Source organism: Bombyx mori, chromosome 3 (assembly GCF_030269925.1).
Source record: "Bombyx mori chromosome 3, ASM3026992v2".
In the NCBI taxonomy this organism is placed as follows: Eukaryota; Metazoa; Arthropoda; class Insecta; order Lepidoptera; family Bombycidae; genus Bombyx; species Bombyx mori.
The window spans coordinates 5,157,442-5,177,100 of NC_085109.1; the positions used below are offsets into that span (position 1 = coordinate 5,157,442).

The 19,659-nt window shown below is 43.4% G+C and overlaps 1 protein-coding gene across 1 annotated transcript; it reads left to right on the forward strand.

Annotated features, from left to right (window-relative positions):
• The first annotated feature begins 15,394 nt into the window (after positions 1-15,394).
• LOC119630719 (polyhomeotic-like protein 1) lies at positions 15,395-17,557 on the forward strand. Its single transcript, XM_038021084.1, has one exon. It carries the CDS (start codon positions 15,395-15,397, stop codon positions 17,555-17,557), a length of 2,163 nt encoding a protein of 720 aa, XP_037877012.1.
• The last annotated feature ends 2,102 nt before the right edge of the window (positions 17,558-19,659 follow it).

Sequence of the window (19,659 nt, forward strand, 5' to 3'; positions counted from 1 at the left end):
CACACAGGCGCCCCGTATAGGGCCATTGATCGCACCACCCCCGTATAGAGACGGCGCGTCACCTGGTCAGGCCCCCCGACGTTGGGCAGAAGCCGGCTTAACGCGCCGGCCACCCCCAACAAACGAGGGACCAGGTGCTGAAAGTGAGCACGGAAGGTCCAACGACTGTCCAGAATGAGGCCGAGGTACTTCAACTGCACCCCGACCCCAATCCGGACGCCTCCAACCACGATATGGGCATCGACAGGTGGCACTCTCCGGGGCCTGTGGAACCACATGGCCTCGGATTTACTGAGTGCCACGTCGAGGCCCAATCTCCTGATTTTGCCGACGACATGCGCCACCCCAGCGGTAGCAAGACGGGCAGACTCAGCAAAACTCCCCCCCCGGGCCACGACCAACGTGTCGTCTGCGTAACAGATTACGCTTAGGCCCGGGAGGAGGGCACCCCTCAGTACCCAGTCATACCCGATATTCCACAAAAGGGGGCCGAGCACCGACCCCTGTGGAACACCGCGCACGACCGGGAACCGGTGCACGATCCCACCGTGTCCGGTACACGTGACCGATCTGTCCTCCAAGTAGGAACCCACCAGCCGGCGAAGGTAGGGGGGCACTCCGTGCCGTTCCAGCGCCCCCCCTACCAGAAGCCATAGACATCAATAACGTAAGCACCGCCACCCTCCTTGAGATATGAGTTTTAAGTTTCAGTATTTTAATACAACAAACTGCATTCAAACCGAAAAGCATTACTGCTTCACGATAGAAATAGGCAGTGTGACAGTACCAACAGTGCGGGCTCATACAAAACCACCAGTATAAAATGACCTACTACCAGAAAAAAATCTCATCGGTCATAATATAAAATTCTTTCTTTAGCAGTTCAAACATCTAAGGTATCCAACAGATCTTTGAGCATTGTAGTATAAAGATATTTATTCTAAAACCAGTGGCCGGTAATATAATCCTGGAAACACAGCACTGACAATTGAACTAGACATTGTCCTGTTCATTCGCTATCAGGTGTTCAATTGACATTACTAAAAGCTCAAGAATAATGCAATGCAGCGAATGGTATCGCATCGCTATCTGGCGATCTATCCGACTGGTTCTGTACCCGTGAATGGAATACAACTGACAGTTTGAACTTGAGCAAATATTATTCTTAATTCTTAATTGTATGTTGTAGTATTGTATATTGTACATAGTGGGTTCTATTATTATTATTTTTTTTGTCATTTACTTCAGATTTTGCATCCATATTACACTCATTAACATTTCATTTATACTAGAATTAAATAAAAATAATAACTGCGATCTCGGACTAAAACAAAATCAATAATAAAAAACAAAAAATCAAATAATAATAATAAAACAAAAACTCAAAATTAACATCAAAACTACCTTAACCTAAAGGCTGGTTTGGATCCAGAGTGCTCAACATGCACACGTGTCCAGTGTTGCATTATTGGGCAGTCCAGATCCATTCGTATATGAATAGAACATGGTTAGTAAGAGCGTTGGATCGCGTACAGTGCAAAGAGCTTGTTTCGGAGTCCAAAAATCAGGCGAGCGAATGACGCTTATGTTGTACATGTATGTTTGTTCATTTCCATATTTTGTTGTTGTTATAAGCTTTTGGCCAAATTAATCACATCTAATTTATGCAAAGCTACGTGACGGCAACGGACTGCGCTCGTAATATTAATACTCTATATATTATAATGAAAGCTCTATATGAGTATGAAATATGTATTTTTCTCCAATATAGACAAAATATCCACTTGTTGATTGTACTGTAAGTACCAAGTTATATGTAAGATTACATATGTATTATACTTATATACATAGGTATATTATTCAGTTATTGTTCCGGTCACCGTTCTCGTCGAACCCGTCGCTTGCGACGAAGGGCTCGACGAGTAAATTAACTCTCAGACACAGCCCACTGAGTTTCTCGCCGGATCTTCTCAGTGGGTCGCGTTTCCGATCCGGTGGTAGATTCTGCGAAGCACGGCTCTTGCTAGGGTTCGTGTTAGCAACGTCAGTCAGGTTTGAGCCCCGTGAGCTCACCTACAAACGTTAGGGTTACGCTGGAATAGCCCCTCAAGCCTACAATATTAGGTAGGAAAAAAAAAACAGTTATAGCATTTAGTAGATATACAATTGTACCGAATAAAATCACTACCTGTTATCGCGTTCCACTGGAAAAACTTTATGATTTATTTATTAGTTCTGATGAAGAGGCCCATCGTTGAATGAAATTAAAAAGTTTTTTCGAGTGGAACGCGATAAAACGCAGCTATTTTTACTCCACACATAAAACTGTAGTGTAGTTATACAACATAATTAGTTATTTTAGTGTAGTCTTAATAACGTTTTAGGATTAACACAAAATCACACTTTATTCATTTTAACTTATTCTACAATAATAAATAAATAAGGCTATGTATAACATTAAGATATGAGGCTTCTTTTAAACGTTAAAAAAACAAATGTTAATACATAATTTGTATTCATCAGTTGTAGTTCGTTTTAAAGGCTTCTACGTACTTACTAGCTTGGCTTATGGAGCTGAATCTTTGAACGTCATTTTTGTCGACTTCAAAATGTCCAATCAACTTGACAGTTTGCACACGCATCTAGAACCGATGCCAATTTTATAACTTCGCTCTAATAGCCTTAACGGTTTCAGCAGGATTTAAAAAATATTTTTTTAAGCTAGTGCATAGCTTTTATCGTGGGATTTGAGCGCGGCGACCGAATCGAGAAATTCCGTAACGAAATAAAACCTAACACCCCCACTCTGTCTACCATGTAGCTCGCGTTCAACACATTCACACGTTACGCTTGTGTAGTGTTTGTGAATAAGTGAGCGGTGTTACGTCGTACTGCATGCGCATCATGAAAAGTCTGCCCATCTCTCTCTCGTGCGGTCTAGCTTATGAGTGTGAAGACGACAGTTAATGTTTTGCTTTTGTTAATGTTTATAAATATGGCGTGGTCTTATTTTTTATTGATTTAATATTAAATTACAATTGTATAATTAAAATTGCATAAGTTGATAAAAAATGCTATGCAATAGCTTTACCGCGGCAGTCCCCGAGTGCCGCCACACGTGTTTTATTAGTTCGGTTTGCTTTTTTTTTTAAGTTTATTCACTACATATATTATATTTTTGCGATGGACCTTTATTGATGGACCTTTTCTCAATCATTGTAGAATTGTATGTATGTATGTTATCCTTTTCTTTCGTTATTATGTCCTTACTAACATATTTAAAAAAAAATCACTGTTGCTACTGACATTAACATGGATTAATATTATCTTAAACTAAATGAATTAAATAATAGTTTATTATATTGCTTAGGTTTAAAATGTTTGTAGTGTAACAGAGTTACATTTTGTGGCTAGTAGGTAGGTATATTCGTTGTAGCGAGGTGGCGCATGGCGGCTGTGTGGCTCGCGACCGCCGCCCGACTCACTTTAGGGCTGCCACTGATTAATCTATTCATTTTACAAATGTGTTTTTTTTTATTGCTTAGATGGGTGCTCAAGCTCACAGCCCACCTGGCGTTAAGTGGTTACTGGAGCCCATAGACATCTATAACGTAAATGCGCCACCCACCGTGAGATATAAGTTCTAAGGTTTCAGTATAGTTACAACGGCTGCCCTCCAGACCGAAACGCATTACTGCTGAAATAGGCAGGGCGGTGGTACCTACCCGTGCGGACTCACAAGAGGTCCTACCACCAGTAATGTGTTCGTGTGATCAGTAAAGTAATTAATACAAATAATAAATGAGTAGAATTCGTTATTTGTTTATGAAAGAAAAAATAATAAATAAATAAATAAATTGATATGAAAGGAACTACATTTCTCTGTACGACCTTATGGTTTTCACTACTACACTACTGAACCTATTTTAATGAAATAGGGGTTATGAAAATAGCTTGAAATTTAATAAATAATCTAAGACACTTATTCCCTTGCTGAGCACAAGTTTCTGCCAAATTATATAAACCATTAATAAACTAATTTGATTTTAAGATCACTGAAACTTATAAGCTTTTGTTATGTTAACTCTTAGCAGGAACTTTACGAAAATAAGTCGCTTCTCTATGTAGAGCTAACGGAAACTCTACATAGAGAAACAACTTATTCTGATTTAATCTGATTATGAAAGATCACAACCATCTGTATATTTTGAAACGTTAAAATCGATATCGTCAGTAAGTGATTAAAAGTGTGAACGATATTGAAGGTATAATTCTTTTAGTATTCGCTTGCAGACAACCATACATTGCGGGCGTCTAATTAAAACTGCGTCGGACCCTTTTGTCGGTCGCCAAGATACGCTCACTGTGCAGAAACACGCGAGGTGCTGGTGCAACAGAATTTTTGGTATCCAAACGATTTTATGATAAAGATGCACATGAGCAAGAATGTAGTGTAGAAGATTTATATCATTGTATTTTGCACACTGTACTCGTTTATAAGCAGGGCGTGGAATTTTTTGACATAATCATTACAAAGAAAACGCAAAGCTACATTACTATTCTTATTCTGCATTCGATAGGAATACAAGTTGACTCTGTCTGTGAGGGTTACTAGATTGCATAAAAATTACTAAACGAATACTATGCTACCCAGAAAAACCTTGAAACATAAAATCCTAAGTAGCAATAGTAGTATAATGGTTGTCGCACTATTGTAACCGAAACTCATGACTGGCAGGTTCAGCACTAGAGTAAACTGCACAATAGTACCTACATATCCATCCGGCTTACAAAATATCCTCCCACCAAAAATTGCTATCACAACACGGTAGAATGCTACCGCCTTTTTCCTGGTAAAACTTTAAGTCGTATTAATACTGTTACGCCGATAAGAGTAACGCCATCTATCGCCAAATAGTCGAACGAATATTGGAGGATCTAGTAGCACCTAGAACGCTCGAGAAGTACAACGCTGTCTATCGTCAGATACCGGAAACACAATATTCGAAATGTGTGGAATATTGTCGATACTTCTAGGGATGTGGTATCGGCTATAAAAGCGTTGCAGAGATGGTACGCAGTCAGTTAGTAATCGGAACTACTCGAAGCGAAACAGCGAACGGATCACCAGAAGCAAAGAAGAAGAAGCGAATTGAGAATTTTAAAGTGTTTGTGAAATGCTTAAAGTGTTGAATACAGTTTTTATTTATACTTCGGTGGAATTTTATTTATCCCGAAACTCAACGTGTAACAATACGACGCTTGCACTGCATGCAAAAAGAGATGTTGTATTTTAAACTCATTTGACAATAGTACACTCCGATTAACAGAGCTAACTTAAATTAGCTTAAAACATTAATAAATAATTTTAAACTGCCAACGGATTCATTGCGTAGAACCGAAAGCGTGAATATATACTCTGAACAAAAAAAAACCACTAGTTATTCACAGATAACCTTTCGAACTGCGTTGTACCGTTTGTAGTAAAGCAATAAAGTATTTTACATACAGCCGAAATAATTGAATGCTGACGCTGACGTACCTTCGATTATAAAACCAAAAAGAAAGTTCCGATGAAATAATATCTTCTAACAGCATAATACTAATTGCGTTTATAACATTTGAAGTTTTAATAAAGTTTTATGATTTGTACCGACCGGCACACCGTAATTTAATACAGTCGGAGCGTTCTGAAATGGCCTCAGCTTAAGGTAAATATATATTTTTTTATATTGTCCTTGTTGGCAGACGAGCATACGGCCCACCTGATAGTGAGTGGTTACCGTCGCCCATGGACTTCAGCAATGCCAGGGGCAGAGCCAAGCCGCTGCCTACAATAAATAATTTGGAACAAATCACGCACGGTCATCAGGCCCCAAATTAGTATTCCCTGTGTTATGGGTACCAGAGAGTGACATACATACTTTTAAATATATACGTATCTATATATCGATAATAAATACCCAGATGAAGCAAACAAACCTATTTATCAAATGAATTTTTATCCGATGTGAAAATCGAACCCGGGACCCTCGGTGCAACTACACTAACGCTAGCAACTACACCACCAAGCTAGTCAGATGTAGATTCTTTTCAATTTAACGATTGAAAAAAGCAAAGTGTTTGATGCGAAGAAATTATATCAGGTTAAAAAATCAAAGCCTCGAAATTGGCAGTAAAGGTACTATTTAGTACTAATAACACAAAATTTTAATAATGTAGCTAGGCAGTAATTTGCTCCATCCCTGGCATTTCTAATGTGCGTAACATGTCATCAGATTGGCCGTATGCCTTAGTTACTTGCAACAGTAACAAAAACAGTGTATATTCTTGGATTACGGTCGTTTAACTTAAAAAAGCCTACCTATTGGCTGGTAGCCTAAGGGGACCAGTTACACGCGGACGAGTAAATGAATTCAACGGCTCAACCTGAGAGAATTTGCTGAAACGATTCCTAGCAGAATCGATCACTGGATCGGATTTGCGACCTATTGAGAAGATCTGTCGAGAAACTCTCTGGGTTGTGTCTATGGGAGTTTTATAATATGCAGCATAATTATGTTTGTTTGAATGATTTTCGGTTCTTCGTTACAATACCAAATGACATATTATTCCCTGAATTCACACATCCTCCTACTTAACACGACGCCAAAGTCGTGTGATTTATAGTTTAAATCACTACAGAAAACCTTTTTTTTTGAGCCGGGGTCTGGTGTGGGACCGGTCCGCGACTGCAAAACTGCGGGCCCAAATATGTTTTCAGGACCCTACCCACTAAACGACCACTGGAGGAAACCTATTTAATTCTAACAAATTTTTAACATCAATCACAACACAATATGATGTCACAAGTATCTCTACAGTCGTGTTTTAGTGTATTTTCTACGGCTTAGTTGTATAATGTGCATCCAACCGCTCATCAGAAGCAGTTTACCGTTTCCCTAATCAACATAGATTGTATTGAATGTCATTCTACGATTAGCCCATCGCTTATTTTTACCTCTAATGACGTCTCCATAGTGAAGTCATAGTAAGCCAAGGCTTGAATTCTGTACGCTATAAATTCCAAGTTAATGTAAGTTAGAATCAAAGGTGTGTATTTAATACGGTCCATTTAGGTTAAAAGGTCAATAACTTTCAGTATAGTTAAAACGATCCCTGAAGCCTAAATGGATATTATCTGCTATTTTAAAGGGAAAATAAATCGTTATTCATGAAGAACAAATGAGTTTACATTAAAGAGAAAATCTGCAGAGTTAACACGTACAATCAGCGGGAATTCGAATTTTTGTTATGAATACGATAAAAAAAATGTATTTTCAATAACAATTAGTAGAATTATCTTGTTCTATAATATTATTATGTATTTCTATAAAATTACATATTTCAAAACGAATTAAAAAACGACGACATCTTGACACCGAACAACACTAAAACTATGTATAGTTGAACACAAATATATTATTTAAAACATTCTTATCAGTCGGCACATAGGTAATAACGCAATGGGATGCTTTGATAACACTCTGAATGAGAAGAAGTCACAATTAAAGAAGTATGGTAGCGGTGGCTAGACTGTGGTCAAATATTCAGAACAAAAAAGCACAGAGTAGCTAGCGTTTTTATTATTCTATAAAACAAAACAAACTCCGACAGTATAGGATTCTTTCACCGGTTATTGCTTGAGTTATCTATTTGCACTCTTATTACTATTGACTAGTTACGCGCTGAATTAATATAATTCGTCTTCGAAAACTGTGGCCAATACGTAACAGTGTGACTGCACCGAATGCACCGGAGTCTCCACTTGCGTCGGTATTCAGGCTCTAAACCAGTTTTGTTCTCTTTATAGCGTGGACCGCCTGTGCTGCAGCTTGCGTAGGGTGATCATGTTTTATCAACACTGCATTAATTACATTTATTCGTTTACTTCGATGATTCACGCCGGTCAATTTGGGCCAATGTTGGCCCTGTTTATTCGCCAAAATAGTTTAACAGTGCCGACCTATGACCACATCCTAAAGTGAATGCTATTTAAGGTTTATTAAAAGCTTTGTAGAGATGATGGGATTCATGATACTTCAAGCTTAAAAGAATCTCAAGAAACGGTTGTCAAACATATAAAATAGAAGACAAAAGGCCTAGAAGCTGAATTTCAAAGTGGTGGTCTAACCAAATGACGCGGCATGGTGAAATACTGATCATAGAGCTCTCCACGAGCCAAAAGATAGGAATAGGTGAATAGAAACAGTGACGAGATAATAGTCACGAACCTCAACAATAAGGTGGCAATTAAGAAGCGAAGAAGAAGTCGTGATAGATAGTATAGCATTTTTTTTATGTTTGTCGCCTGTATTAACCTTTCCGCTGTGCATGTATTTTATTTTATTCAAAATTATATTTATTCGCAATTTATAAGGGGAAAAATCTATTACAAAACTAGCTGACCCGGCAGACTTCGTAGTGCCTGAAACGATAAATAAAAGACCTAGTTTTGTATAAATTAACTTAAAACAAACAGAAGGAATCCGTCCGACGGGGGACACATCAAAGGAAAAACAAAATTGTTATTTTTATTTAATACCGAGTAATTTTGAAACCTTCTCTGGACAAATAATTCAAGACCAAAATTAGCCAAATCGGTCAAGTCGTTCTCGAGTTTTAGCGAGACTAACGAACAGCAATTCATTTATATATATGTATATATATAGATAAAATAAGGAACGGATTGGAATTGTAAATGTAAAACAGACATTCAACTTGACGACATATAATTGTGAAAAATATCTTCCTTATTTAACGAACAAGGTCCGGTAACGAAGAAGCTGTCACGACGTCTTATCTAATCAACAAAAAGCATGGACACCTCACGGTCGGCACACACAACCGCGTTGTGCGCCACAATAATGAATTGGAACAGGCCATTTTCCTGAGCTAGGCTCTGCAACAGTTTTCAATAATTTACGACCGAAATTATAATAAGCTGCAACTTCGAAATGCTTCTGTGGCCGTCAGTAATAACAATTCACACGCTGACTGCTACTTACTTTGATAAGGTAGTTTTTTTTTTTTTTTTTTATTGCTTAGATGTGTGGACGAGCTCACAGCCCACCTGGTGTTAAGTGGTTACTGGAGCCCATAGACATCCACAACGTAAATGCGCCACCCACCTTGAGATATAAGTTCTAAGGTCTCAAGTTAGTTACAAATGATAAGGTAGATTTCTGAAATCGGTATCTACTTCAATTGTATAATATGTTTCAAAGGTATTTTAAGTATTTTTTATATGTAAATTGCTTATTCTTATTTATGTGTAAAGAAGCAAATTTTTTAATAATTATTATTATATTACATTGTGTACTAATTTTATGTATATTTACGGATATATGTATGCATGTATGTATGTGTACATATATGTATGTATATGTATTTCACTGGACTGGTACACCGCGCGTAGTTCGTTTCCAAATGATTCTTGTCCATCTGATGGTTGTCTGGAAAAGATCGCTCTTAGCGATAAGACCGCCAATTGTACTTTTTTGTATTTAATGTATCGCACTGTTTATTTGTTTTTTGGTGTACAATAAAGAATACTCTCTCTCTCTCTCTCTCTCTCTCTCTACTTTGGATCGTACTTTTTATTTGTCGGATTATAAAGCGTGATTTTAAGTCGTACTATTTATTATATTTGAACTCGATCCTAAAGGATAATATATAATATCTCTTAAAGGTTTTCCGTCAACAGTCCAGTCCAGGATTCTCCGATATTTTGAACACGTATCGCGACGGCCAGCAGTCTTTTTTTGTATTTATGGTTAGACGAACTCATGGCCCACCAGATGTTAAGTTGTTACCTGAACCCATAGACATCTACAACGCAAATGCCGTCACCCACCTTGTGATATGAGTTCTAAGGTCTCAGTATAATTACAACGATTGCCCCACCCTTCAAACCGAAACACATTACTGCTTCACGGCAGAAATGGGCGGGGCGGTGGTATCCACCCGCGCGGACTCACAAGACGTCCTACCACCAGTAAGAAAGTCTAACGAGAAACTTATTGTTCAGGATAGGGTCAACGGTAAAATACCACGTCGACGAAGCCCCATACGCTGGACTGATCAAGTGAAAATCCTTACCAAAACGTCACATAACGAGTGCGTGCGCCAAGCCTCAGTTCGGGAATCATGAAGAACAGCTGTCAATGCTATAATAAACAAGGATTCCACATGATCACAACTGCTCTGGCAAGAGTAGCCGACTATGATGATGATATGTACTACCACTACTATACTACGTCACTTACTTTATCTACCTTACCTTATTACGGTTACTAATATCTTTAGGCTGGATCTTCTCAGTGGGTCGCGATTCCGATCCGGTAGTAGATTCATTCGCGAAGCAGCTGCTCTTGAGTTGTTAGGTCTCCTTCGGAGGCGCTCGGGCAGTTGTTAGCAAATCCCACCCTCATGGCTGAGTCTTTGCTCGCCCACCTGTTCTGGTGAAACTAGAAAGGACTCCGGGCCACCTGTAATCCTTCAATCATAAAAAAATATATCTTTGGTGTTTTGAAGAGCAGAGGTTTTTATTTAAGTCATCACGGGTATTCGGTTCCAGTTCGCACCAATATTCACAGGAGAAGACCGGTATCTAACGATGCGAGTACGCCAGTTGTCAAATCCCGTAAGAAGGTACTAGATATGTTTTTCTAATAAAAAAATGTACTTATCAGATGTTCAAGAAAAACTTCCATAGTGACGGTACAACAAAGTGTTATAAAGCAAAACTATCATTTTTTTTAAAATTTAGTTGCTTAAAATTCTGTAGAGACATGTACTTCAAGCCTCATGGGCCAGTGCAGTACTTCGTATAGTTCTTATTACTACTTAGCTACTGAGGCGGGAAGCCATCATACAACGCAAGATAATTGACAGACACCCGAATCTCACTTACGACATTTTCAAGATAAGCTTGCATATATATAAGTTCCGAACAACAACGTTCGGACCGTCGGTCTACCGAGCAAATATCGCTCGCTCGGTGGAAGATCTTCCATTTGTCGTTTAAGCCTTCCCAAACTTATTAAAGTTACCTTATTTACCGCTCCACATTGCAATATCTTCCTTTGTAATTACGTCTTAATACGACTTCAGTTTAATGAATATGAATGCACGTTATTATTACCTACATTTGTCGCGGCTTAATTCCATAGTATGAATTTTGGAATGTTTAATGACGGAAGGAAAGATTTTCCACTGAGCGGGCCTAAGCCTTCCTACAGCTACTATAAGATTTCTTCAAGGTTCATTTCCCGATCGAAGTTCATAAAACTTTGCTAAATATACTTTGGTTGTGGAGATCGGATTTTCCCCGATCGTACTTCCAATATATTTCAAAAAAATTGTATGTCATGCGATCTTTTTAACTCGTCTCCAACGACTGAAGGACTATTAATCGTCGTTATCGACATATCATCACGATTCGAATCGAGAAAGAATCTTATGCCAACAAAAAAAACCCTCTTGATTACGTTTTATTTAGCTCATTTGTCTGTGAGAATGATAGACAGCTTTTGATGGTTAGCAACCATCGGTGCTTGTGTACTAGTACCATAGCATCACAGCTGAAAGAGAAATACTAGAAAACATACTTTGCAATTAAAAAATAACAACATTAAACCATATGTAAATTTTGAGTGACAATCTCCTTATTTAAAAAAAAATTTGATTTCAATTTAATATCGAATAAAAACGCCGAAAATTAACAAAGAAAACTGCCTTATTGTATTCAAATAAAATGAAAACGGATTCTTCTGTCTCTTTTACGCATGCTATATTATTTATATCTTTAGCTCTTTCTACAAACAATGATGTACTACGTGCCGCAAAAAGACAAGTCGAGAGAGTAGTGTATCGATATTTGTATCGATATTATTAAATACTAGCGACCCGCCCTCGCTTCGCTTCGGAAACATTAAATTTTATGATTGATAACTGAGTCCCGCGATGTTACCTGCGGCTATTGTCGTACCGTGGGTGACGCCGCGGGGCGAATCTAGTCTAAAAAAAGGAGCTTAAGTTACTCCTTATATCATCAGTTACCTATCAGTGAAAGTCTCGTCAAAATCGGTCCAGCCGTTCCAGAGATTAGCCAGAACAAACAGACAGACAGACAAAAATTGTAAAAAAATATTGTTTAGGTGTATTCAATTTTAATGTACAAACTATTTTTTTTTTATTGCTTAGATGGATGGACGAGCTCACCTGGTGTTAAGTGGTTACTGGAGCCCATAGACATCCACAACGTAAATGCGCCACCCACCTTGAAATACAAGTTCTAAGGTCTCATGAATAGTTACAACGGCTGCCCCTCCCTTCAAACCGAAACGCATTACTGCTTTACGGCAGAAATAGGCAGGGTGGTGGTACCCACCCGCGCGGACTCACAAGAGGTCCTACCACCAGTAATAATAATTCTAAAAACTAGTTCAAAATATATCATCTCAAGACGGTGTTACATTTTTCTTAAGTATGAGTATGTTATATTATGTCAAAGCAGTCGGGTACATCCATGTTGCTTATTTCATTCGCAAAGTGATGACGTGTTTTGTTGTGAATCACAAATCTGTCAAAGAGTTTGAGATAAAGTATCATGTTATTGCTTAAGCGGGCTTACACCTACACGCTGTGTTGTGTTTGGACTGCGGCTTGACATCGGCATGAAAGCTCATCTGCTCAGCTCAATTGAAAAAGATAAAGCATAGTCACCTTTATCTACTTCACGACACTATTGGCGTTGATAAGTATACGTTCACGGCACTCGTAGTAACAAGCTAGCTGTTTAATTAAAGAAAAACGTACACGGGAGTGCTCTGAGGAATTGTTTGAGATGATCCCATCATCTCGTTTTTACCATCGCATCGCCCGCCATCGGAGTAGAGTTCATCCATTCTACCTGGAGCCATTGCGTTCTTCCACAGTGCGTTTCCAGAGATCTTTTTTGCCACGTACCATCCGGCTTTGGAATGAGCTCCCCTCCACGGTTTTTCCCGAGCGCTATGACATGTCCTTCTTCAAACGAGGATTGTGGAGAGTACTTAAGGGTAGGCAATCCCCTGGCATTGCTGAAGTCTAACTCACCTACCTACTAGGGCAATAAAAAAAAACGTAAATAAACTCTTGATCCCACTAAGCATTTCCAGATATTTGTCCACCACCTTTTCTCATCATTGTAAGTCCTCGGTAGGCTGGATAGGAAACCAAACAAAACGTCTTTAGTTGAATACATATATAATAGTATAGTTATAGGCCGTCTAGTTCTTGTACAATTTGGCTTAGATCCCGCAACTAAATCCCCGTAACTAAATAATCTAGGCAGCGGCTTGGTTCTGCTCCTGCCATTGCTGAAGTCCATGGGCGACGGTGACCACTCAGCATCAGGTGAGCCGTATGCTCGTCTGCCTACAAGGGCAATAAAAAAAATCAAAAGATAACAAGAGCTAATACTATTCGAAAGAGAAAGAGTACAAATGAGTGAACCGCTTAGCTAGACACTGAGAAAAGTTTGAATAATCCTCAAAATTATAAGGATATATCTAATCGATATTCCAAACTATCGATACAACACAGCCGGATAGCTACCGCCGCAACAAAAGAACATTTTATCGTGCACGGGCCAAAAAAACCGGGCCGGTAAGCCACTCGCGTCTGTGACGACAAAAGTGGAAAGTTTTTTTGTCACAAACACTGGTCGGTCAACGCATCGTGGATGACGACGGTGCTTCTCAAATTTCTTACTTCAAATATAATTTTGCTTAGGTTCGAAAATAAATAACTGAAACTTTTCGAATATCTGCTTTGTACGGTCCTATTTTTGATAGTTTTATAACGTAGACGATCTTTCGACCGACCTGACGGTAATTGTTGGCGTTATTCTTTGATGTCAGTAATTTTGAGAGGATTAATGAAGTCACCGCCCACTGCTAAAGTCTCTTTTCGAAGCTCCTTTGAAGATGAATAGAGCGTTTAGTAAATACTACAGAGGGAAATACATTCAAAGTCAGACGGCACGTGACAAAAATGATGCCTATAAAAACACTGTTGATGAATGCAGCGATTCCAGTTGGTGAGGATGAATTCTGCTCTGTTGGCGAATTGTGTACCGATAAAAAGAGACGACGAAATCATCTAGAACAAAACTTTCGATCTGAACTGAAAAATTATTTGGTATGACGCGTTTAGTAATCTTTATTAATCTATACTTCTATACTAATATTATAAAGAGGAATTTTTTTTTTGTTTGTATTGAATAGGCTCCGAAACTACTGAACCGATTTGAAAAATTCATTCACTGTTTGAAACCTACACTATTCCCGAGTGACATTGGTTGTAATCTTTTTTGAAAAAAATTAGGGATCCTTACTAAAACTCCAATAATGTAACCCAAGGTGTAAAAAAATTACCTAAAATATTCTTTACATCGCGTGCCAAGCGGAAACTATTGATGATAGAATAAAAAAATGTACTACGACTTTGTAGAACACATTATTATTTACAAAAAGCGTCACAGCATATGTCTAACTATTATAGTTATGCCGCAATAAGTGTTATTTTATTTAAAAAAAAATAAAACAACGTCAAATATCGTTCAAATTTTTGTTAAAGACCCGAGCGGAGCCGGAGCGGGCCGCTTATTGTTCATAAGCCACGTTTTTATTACGACAGTCAATTTCATTCAACAACTTCTTTTCCCTTCCACTATTAGTGTTTTGTTCCTGGTGAGAAATTAAATATTAAAATCACTAATATTTGACAAACACAAACAAGCATCACGGAGGGCATAAACTCATCCCGCGGGAGTTGCTGGACTTCTACCGGGCGCGTCCGTAGGTGGCGGATAACGGGCCTCTGGGCTCTATTCCCAGGGGTATCGTCCGGTCTCTCTCGTTCTGTTACAACGAGAGAGACCGAACGACGTGGACCAAAACCAGCTCCGGGGGTTCCAAGCTCTCCTCCCCCTTCACTTGTTGAAGGGTGGTCCTCCTGGAGATGCGTGGGCCTCCACCTTTTATTCTTTTCCTTTTGATTATTTCGTTGATTTATTTACTGTCTTTTTGTTATCTTCATTTGTTTTATTTATATTTTGATTTGTAATCTGTAACTTTCTTCGTTTTACTGTTTGGTTTATCATTTTGTGTTATTCTCTATCCTGTCTTTCTTCGCCTTTGGTTTTTATTTTTGGTTTTATTTGTTTTATTTTCTTCTTCTTTTCATTTCAATCCTAATCCTAAGCTTTGACACCCGGTGAGAGGATGCATGGCCGGTGGGCGACCGGTCGCTAGGGTGTCCCAGGGGACCGCACCCCGGGCAAAAAAACAAAGGGAAACCAATGAAGATGTCCAGTTTGCAAAGAGTAATACCCCAGGAGGGTACCCGCCAAGCGGGAGAATCCCTCCGTACTACCGACTCGTCGGTAGTGCGCAGCCCCTCGTATTCTGGGGGGGGCACAAACTGCACTGAGATAAGGTCCGGGAAGGACGGCGTCAAAAAAGGAGCAGGGTCCTTGAAGGACATAAGTAGGAAGAACGAGTCCGCGAAGGACGTAGTAGCTATAGGGTCCGTTAAGGACAGTGAAGGGAGATCGTCCGGAACCGCTCTCGTGTCGGACGATAGCATGGCCACAGCTGGGTCGGCCCATTCGTCGGCCCGCTCTTCGCCGACACGCAGACAGCGAAAAAGAGTACTGACGATCAGTAGTGACGAGCTTGGAAGCAGTTCCGGCTCTGACGGAGCAGCCTCTACTGGCAAAGGTGGTGTCATGCCGCAATCAAAGAGAGGGCGTGGTCGTCTGCCGACCACTGGTCTGACTGTGGACAAACAGACGTGTCTTAAAACTCAGCGCTCTGAGATAAAGGCCACCGGTAGCATGAGTAGTATGCGCGAAGTAAGAAGCGCAAAAACCACGGAAGGGAGCTCTAAAAAGGATCCCGAGTGTCGTCTGAAGGAGAGTGCCGCGATGGCCCTGAAGGTATGCAGTAAGCCCGGCAACCTGAAGAGTACGTATCAACGTGCCCTAAAGGAATTGGCGGTGACAATAATGGAGGTCACAGAAGAGCTGGCGAACCGTCCCGCGGCCCAAGAGACGGAAAGGCTGCGAGCGGTAAACGCCGGTCAGCAGGAGGAGATTTTACAGCTCCGACAGGAGCTGCAGGAGGTACGCAAGGAGCTGGCGCGCATCTCACGGGCTTTGACGTTGTCCAACCCAGTCGAAACTCCAGCCCCAGCTTCAAGCAACACGACAGAGGACCAGGAGGAGCTACGTGTCCAACGCATTATGCGTGCCGTCGGCACCATGGTTGACGCTCGCTTTGCGAGTCTGGAGATGCGGCTGCCCCCGGAGCCTCGCATCAGGCCACCCTTGGCGGCGGATAGACGGAAGACCTGTGAGAAATCGCCAGACCCTCCTCTCATCGTTGATGCTACGCTGGAATCAACATCGGTACAAGCAGCATTGCCGCCCTCCGCGAATAAGAAGACACAAGGCCCTAGACGTAAGACCACGGTGCTAGCACCCCTGTCCGAACTGGGTGCCTTCCCTCCGGCTCCAGTTGTTTTAACCGAAAGCTGGTCCACGGTCACCCGTAGGGGTGCTAAGTCAAGGGGGGAGGCCGTGAGAACAGCCGCAGCTGTTCCACCGGAGGAGAAAGCACCGTCTTCAAAGAAGAGGACGAAGAAGCGGCTTCGAGCTCCGCGTACTCAGGCTGTGGTATTAAAACTACAGCCAGAAGCCGCAAGCCACGGCCTTACATATCGGTCCGTCCTTGCGGAAGCGAGGGCAAAGATCGACCTAGAATCGTTAGGCATCCCGGTCCAGAGGATTCGGTCCTCTTTAACCGGTGCCAAGGTCCTGGTGGTAGATGGAGGCGATCAAGTGGAGAAGGCTGATCTCCTGGCGAATAGGCTGAAAGAAATTCTGCCCGCGGAGGGCGTCGAAATCTCCAGGCCATCGGTGACTGCAGCGATGCGCATCAGTGGCCTCGACGACTCGGTGTCGCGTGAGGAGATCACCGATGAGCTCGCCAAAATCGGGGGGTGCCCGTCTGAGAGTATCAAGGTCGGGGAAATAAAGTCCGGTCCAGGCGGGATGGGCCAAGTCTTAGTTCGATGCCCGGTCTCAACAGCTGCGAAAATCGCAGCAGTCCCCAAGCTGAGGATTGGCTGGAGCGTACTCCGCGCTCATTTGTTGGAGGCCAGGAGGCTGCAGTGCTTTCGGTGCCACGAGCTGGGCCACGTGAGCGCACGTTGCCCGTCGTCAGTTGACCGCAGCCGGGATTGCTACCGGTGCGGCCAGGCCGGTCACGTGGCCTCTGGCTGCTCGCTGGCGCCGCACTGCACCGTTTGTGTCTCTGCTGGCAGACCGGCGGACCACGTCTCCGGGGGCAAGGCTTGCGCCAAGCCCCCGAGACAGAGACAACGACGGCAGGATTTCGTCACGCTTGAGAGCGCGCGGAGTCGGCCCGGTATGGCCTCGGCGACACCGATGGACGCCCAGTCATGACAGACGTCCTTCGTGTTCTCCAGGGGAATCTCAATCACTCCGCCAGGGCTCAAGACCTTTTGTTTCAGAGCATGGTGGAGGGATTGACCCACCTTGCGGTGGTTGCAGAGCCATACCGGGTCCTTACGGGTCCCGATTGGGCAGCTGACCTTGACGGCCGGGTTGCCATTATCCGTCGTGGTTGTGTGGGCGCTCCGCCCGAGTTCGCCGTCGTTGAGAGGGGTCGCAGCTTCGTCGCCGTCCTCTGGGCCGAGATGATCGTGGTGGGAGTATACTTCTCCCCCAACAGGACACTTGCTGAGTTTGAAGGCCTCCTCCTTGAGCTCAGCCGCGTCACTAGGAGGTCGCACTCCCGGCAGATGCTTGTTCTCGGGGACCTCAATGCCAAATCATCGGCTTGGGGTTCCTCGAGGACGTGCCCCAGAGGAAGGGCGGTGGAGGAGTGGCTGGTCGAAAGCGGTCTCGTCGTACTCAACCGCGGCACGGAATTCACATGCGTGAGACGTTTAGGCGGGTCCGTGGTGGATGTCACGTTCGCATCGCCGGACGTCGCGTGTCGCATCCGCGGTTGGGCGGTGATGGTTGGTGAGGAGACGCTTTCCGACCACCGCTACATCCGTTTCAGCATCGTTTTGACCCCAGGAGCGGTGTCAACATCTTCATTCTTCGCTGGAGGCGCGGAGGGTCCTCGTTGGGCCCAGAAGCGCCTAGATGTCGAGCGGCTGCACGAGGCGGCTGTCGTCCAGGCGTGGCGCCTCGACTCACTTGGCGAGCCGATGGACGTACGCGTGGGGGCGGAACGTATGCGCGAGGCCATGTCGCGGTTGTGTGATGCCGCCATGCCCCGCATCAGAGCTCTCGCCCCTAAGCGCCGCGTACATTGGTGGACTGAGGAAATCGCCAACCTGCGCCAGTCGTGCAACGTCAGTCGTCGTGCGTACCAACGGAGCCGACGTCGAAGGACGCATCGAGACCCGGAGGAGCAAGACCGCCTTTACGTAGTGTACAGGACAGCGGTGAGGGCCCTTTGCGTGGCCATCAGGATGGCAAAGGAAGCCGCCTGGAACGATCTACTCGCCTCGCTCGATCGCGATCCATGGGGGCGGCCCTACAGGCTGGCGCGCAATGCGCTTCGACCTTGGGCTCCCCCTACGACCAGCACACTGCCGCCCGAGACTTTGCACCGGGTGGTCGGGGGTCTATTTCCGGACTCATCCGGAACGGCTTTCGTCCCTCCTGTAATGGCAACGGTGCAGGTCGCTGACGGCGGAGAGCTGGAAGGTGTGTCCCAGGCGGAATTCAAGGCGGTGGTGGCGAAGATGCGCTCGAAGCGCACGGCGCCCGGCCCCGACGGTCTGTCGAGCAAGGCATGGGCTCTGGCCCTAACTGAAGATGGTTTGGGACCTGCACTTCGAAGGCTTTTTAGTAAGTGCCTCCGAGAGGGCAGGTTCCCGGAGCCGTGGCGTACGGGCCGGCTGGTGCTCATCCCGAAGGACGGTCGCCCTAGAGATGAGCCCTCCGGGTATCGCCCGATAGTCGTGTTGGACGAGGCCGGTAAGCTCCTTGAGCGTATCGTTGCCGGGCGTCTTGTTCAGCACCTGGAGAATATTGGGCCGAATCTAGCGTCCAACCAATTTGGCTTCCGGAGAGGTCGGTCGACCGTGGACGCGGTCTTGCGCGTCCGTGACCTCACCGACCAGGCGTGCTCTGGGGGGGGCGTGCTATTGGCTGTGTCAATCGATATAGCCAACGCCTTCAACACGATCCCCTGGAGTACGATCATGGAGTCATTACGATTTCACCGCGTGCCCACCGGTCTCCGCAATCTGATCGAAGATTATCTCTCAGGGCGGGCTGTAGTCTTCCCCGAGCGGAGTGGGTGGGGACGGAAAACAGTGTCGCGGGGGGTTCCACAGGGGTCGGTACTGGGTCCGCTCCTGTGGGATATAGGCTTCGACTGGGTCCTCCGTGGGGCTAACCTGCGTGGCGTCGAAGTGGTTTGCTACGCTGACGACACGCTGGTGACGGCCCGCGGAGACGACTACCGGTCAGCAGCCATCCTGGCTGTAGCAGGTGTAGCGACTGTGGTGAGTCGAATAAAG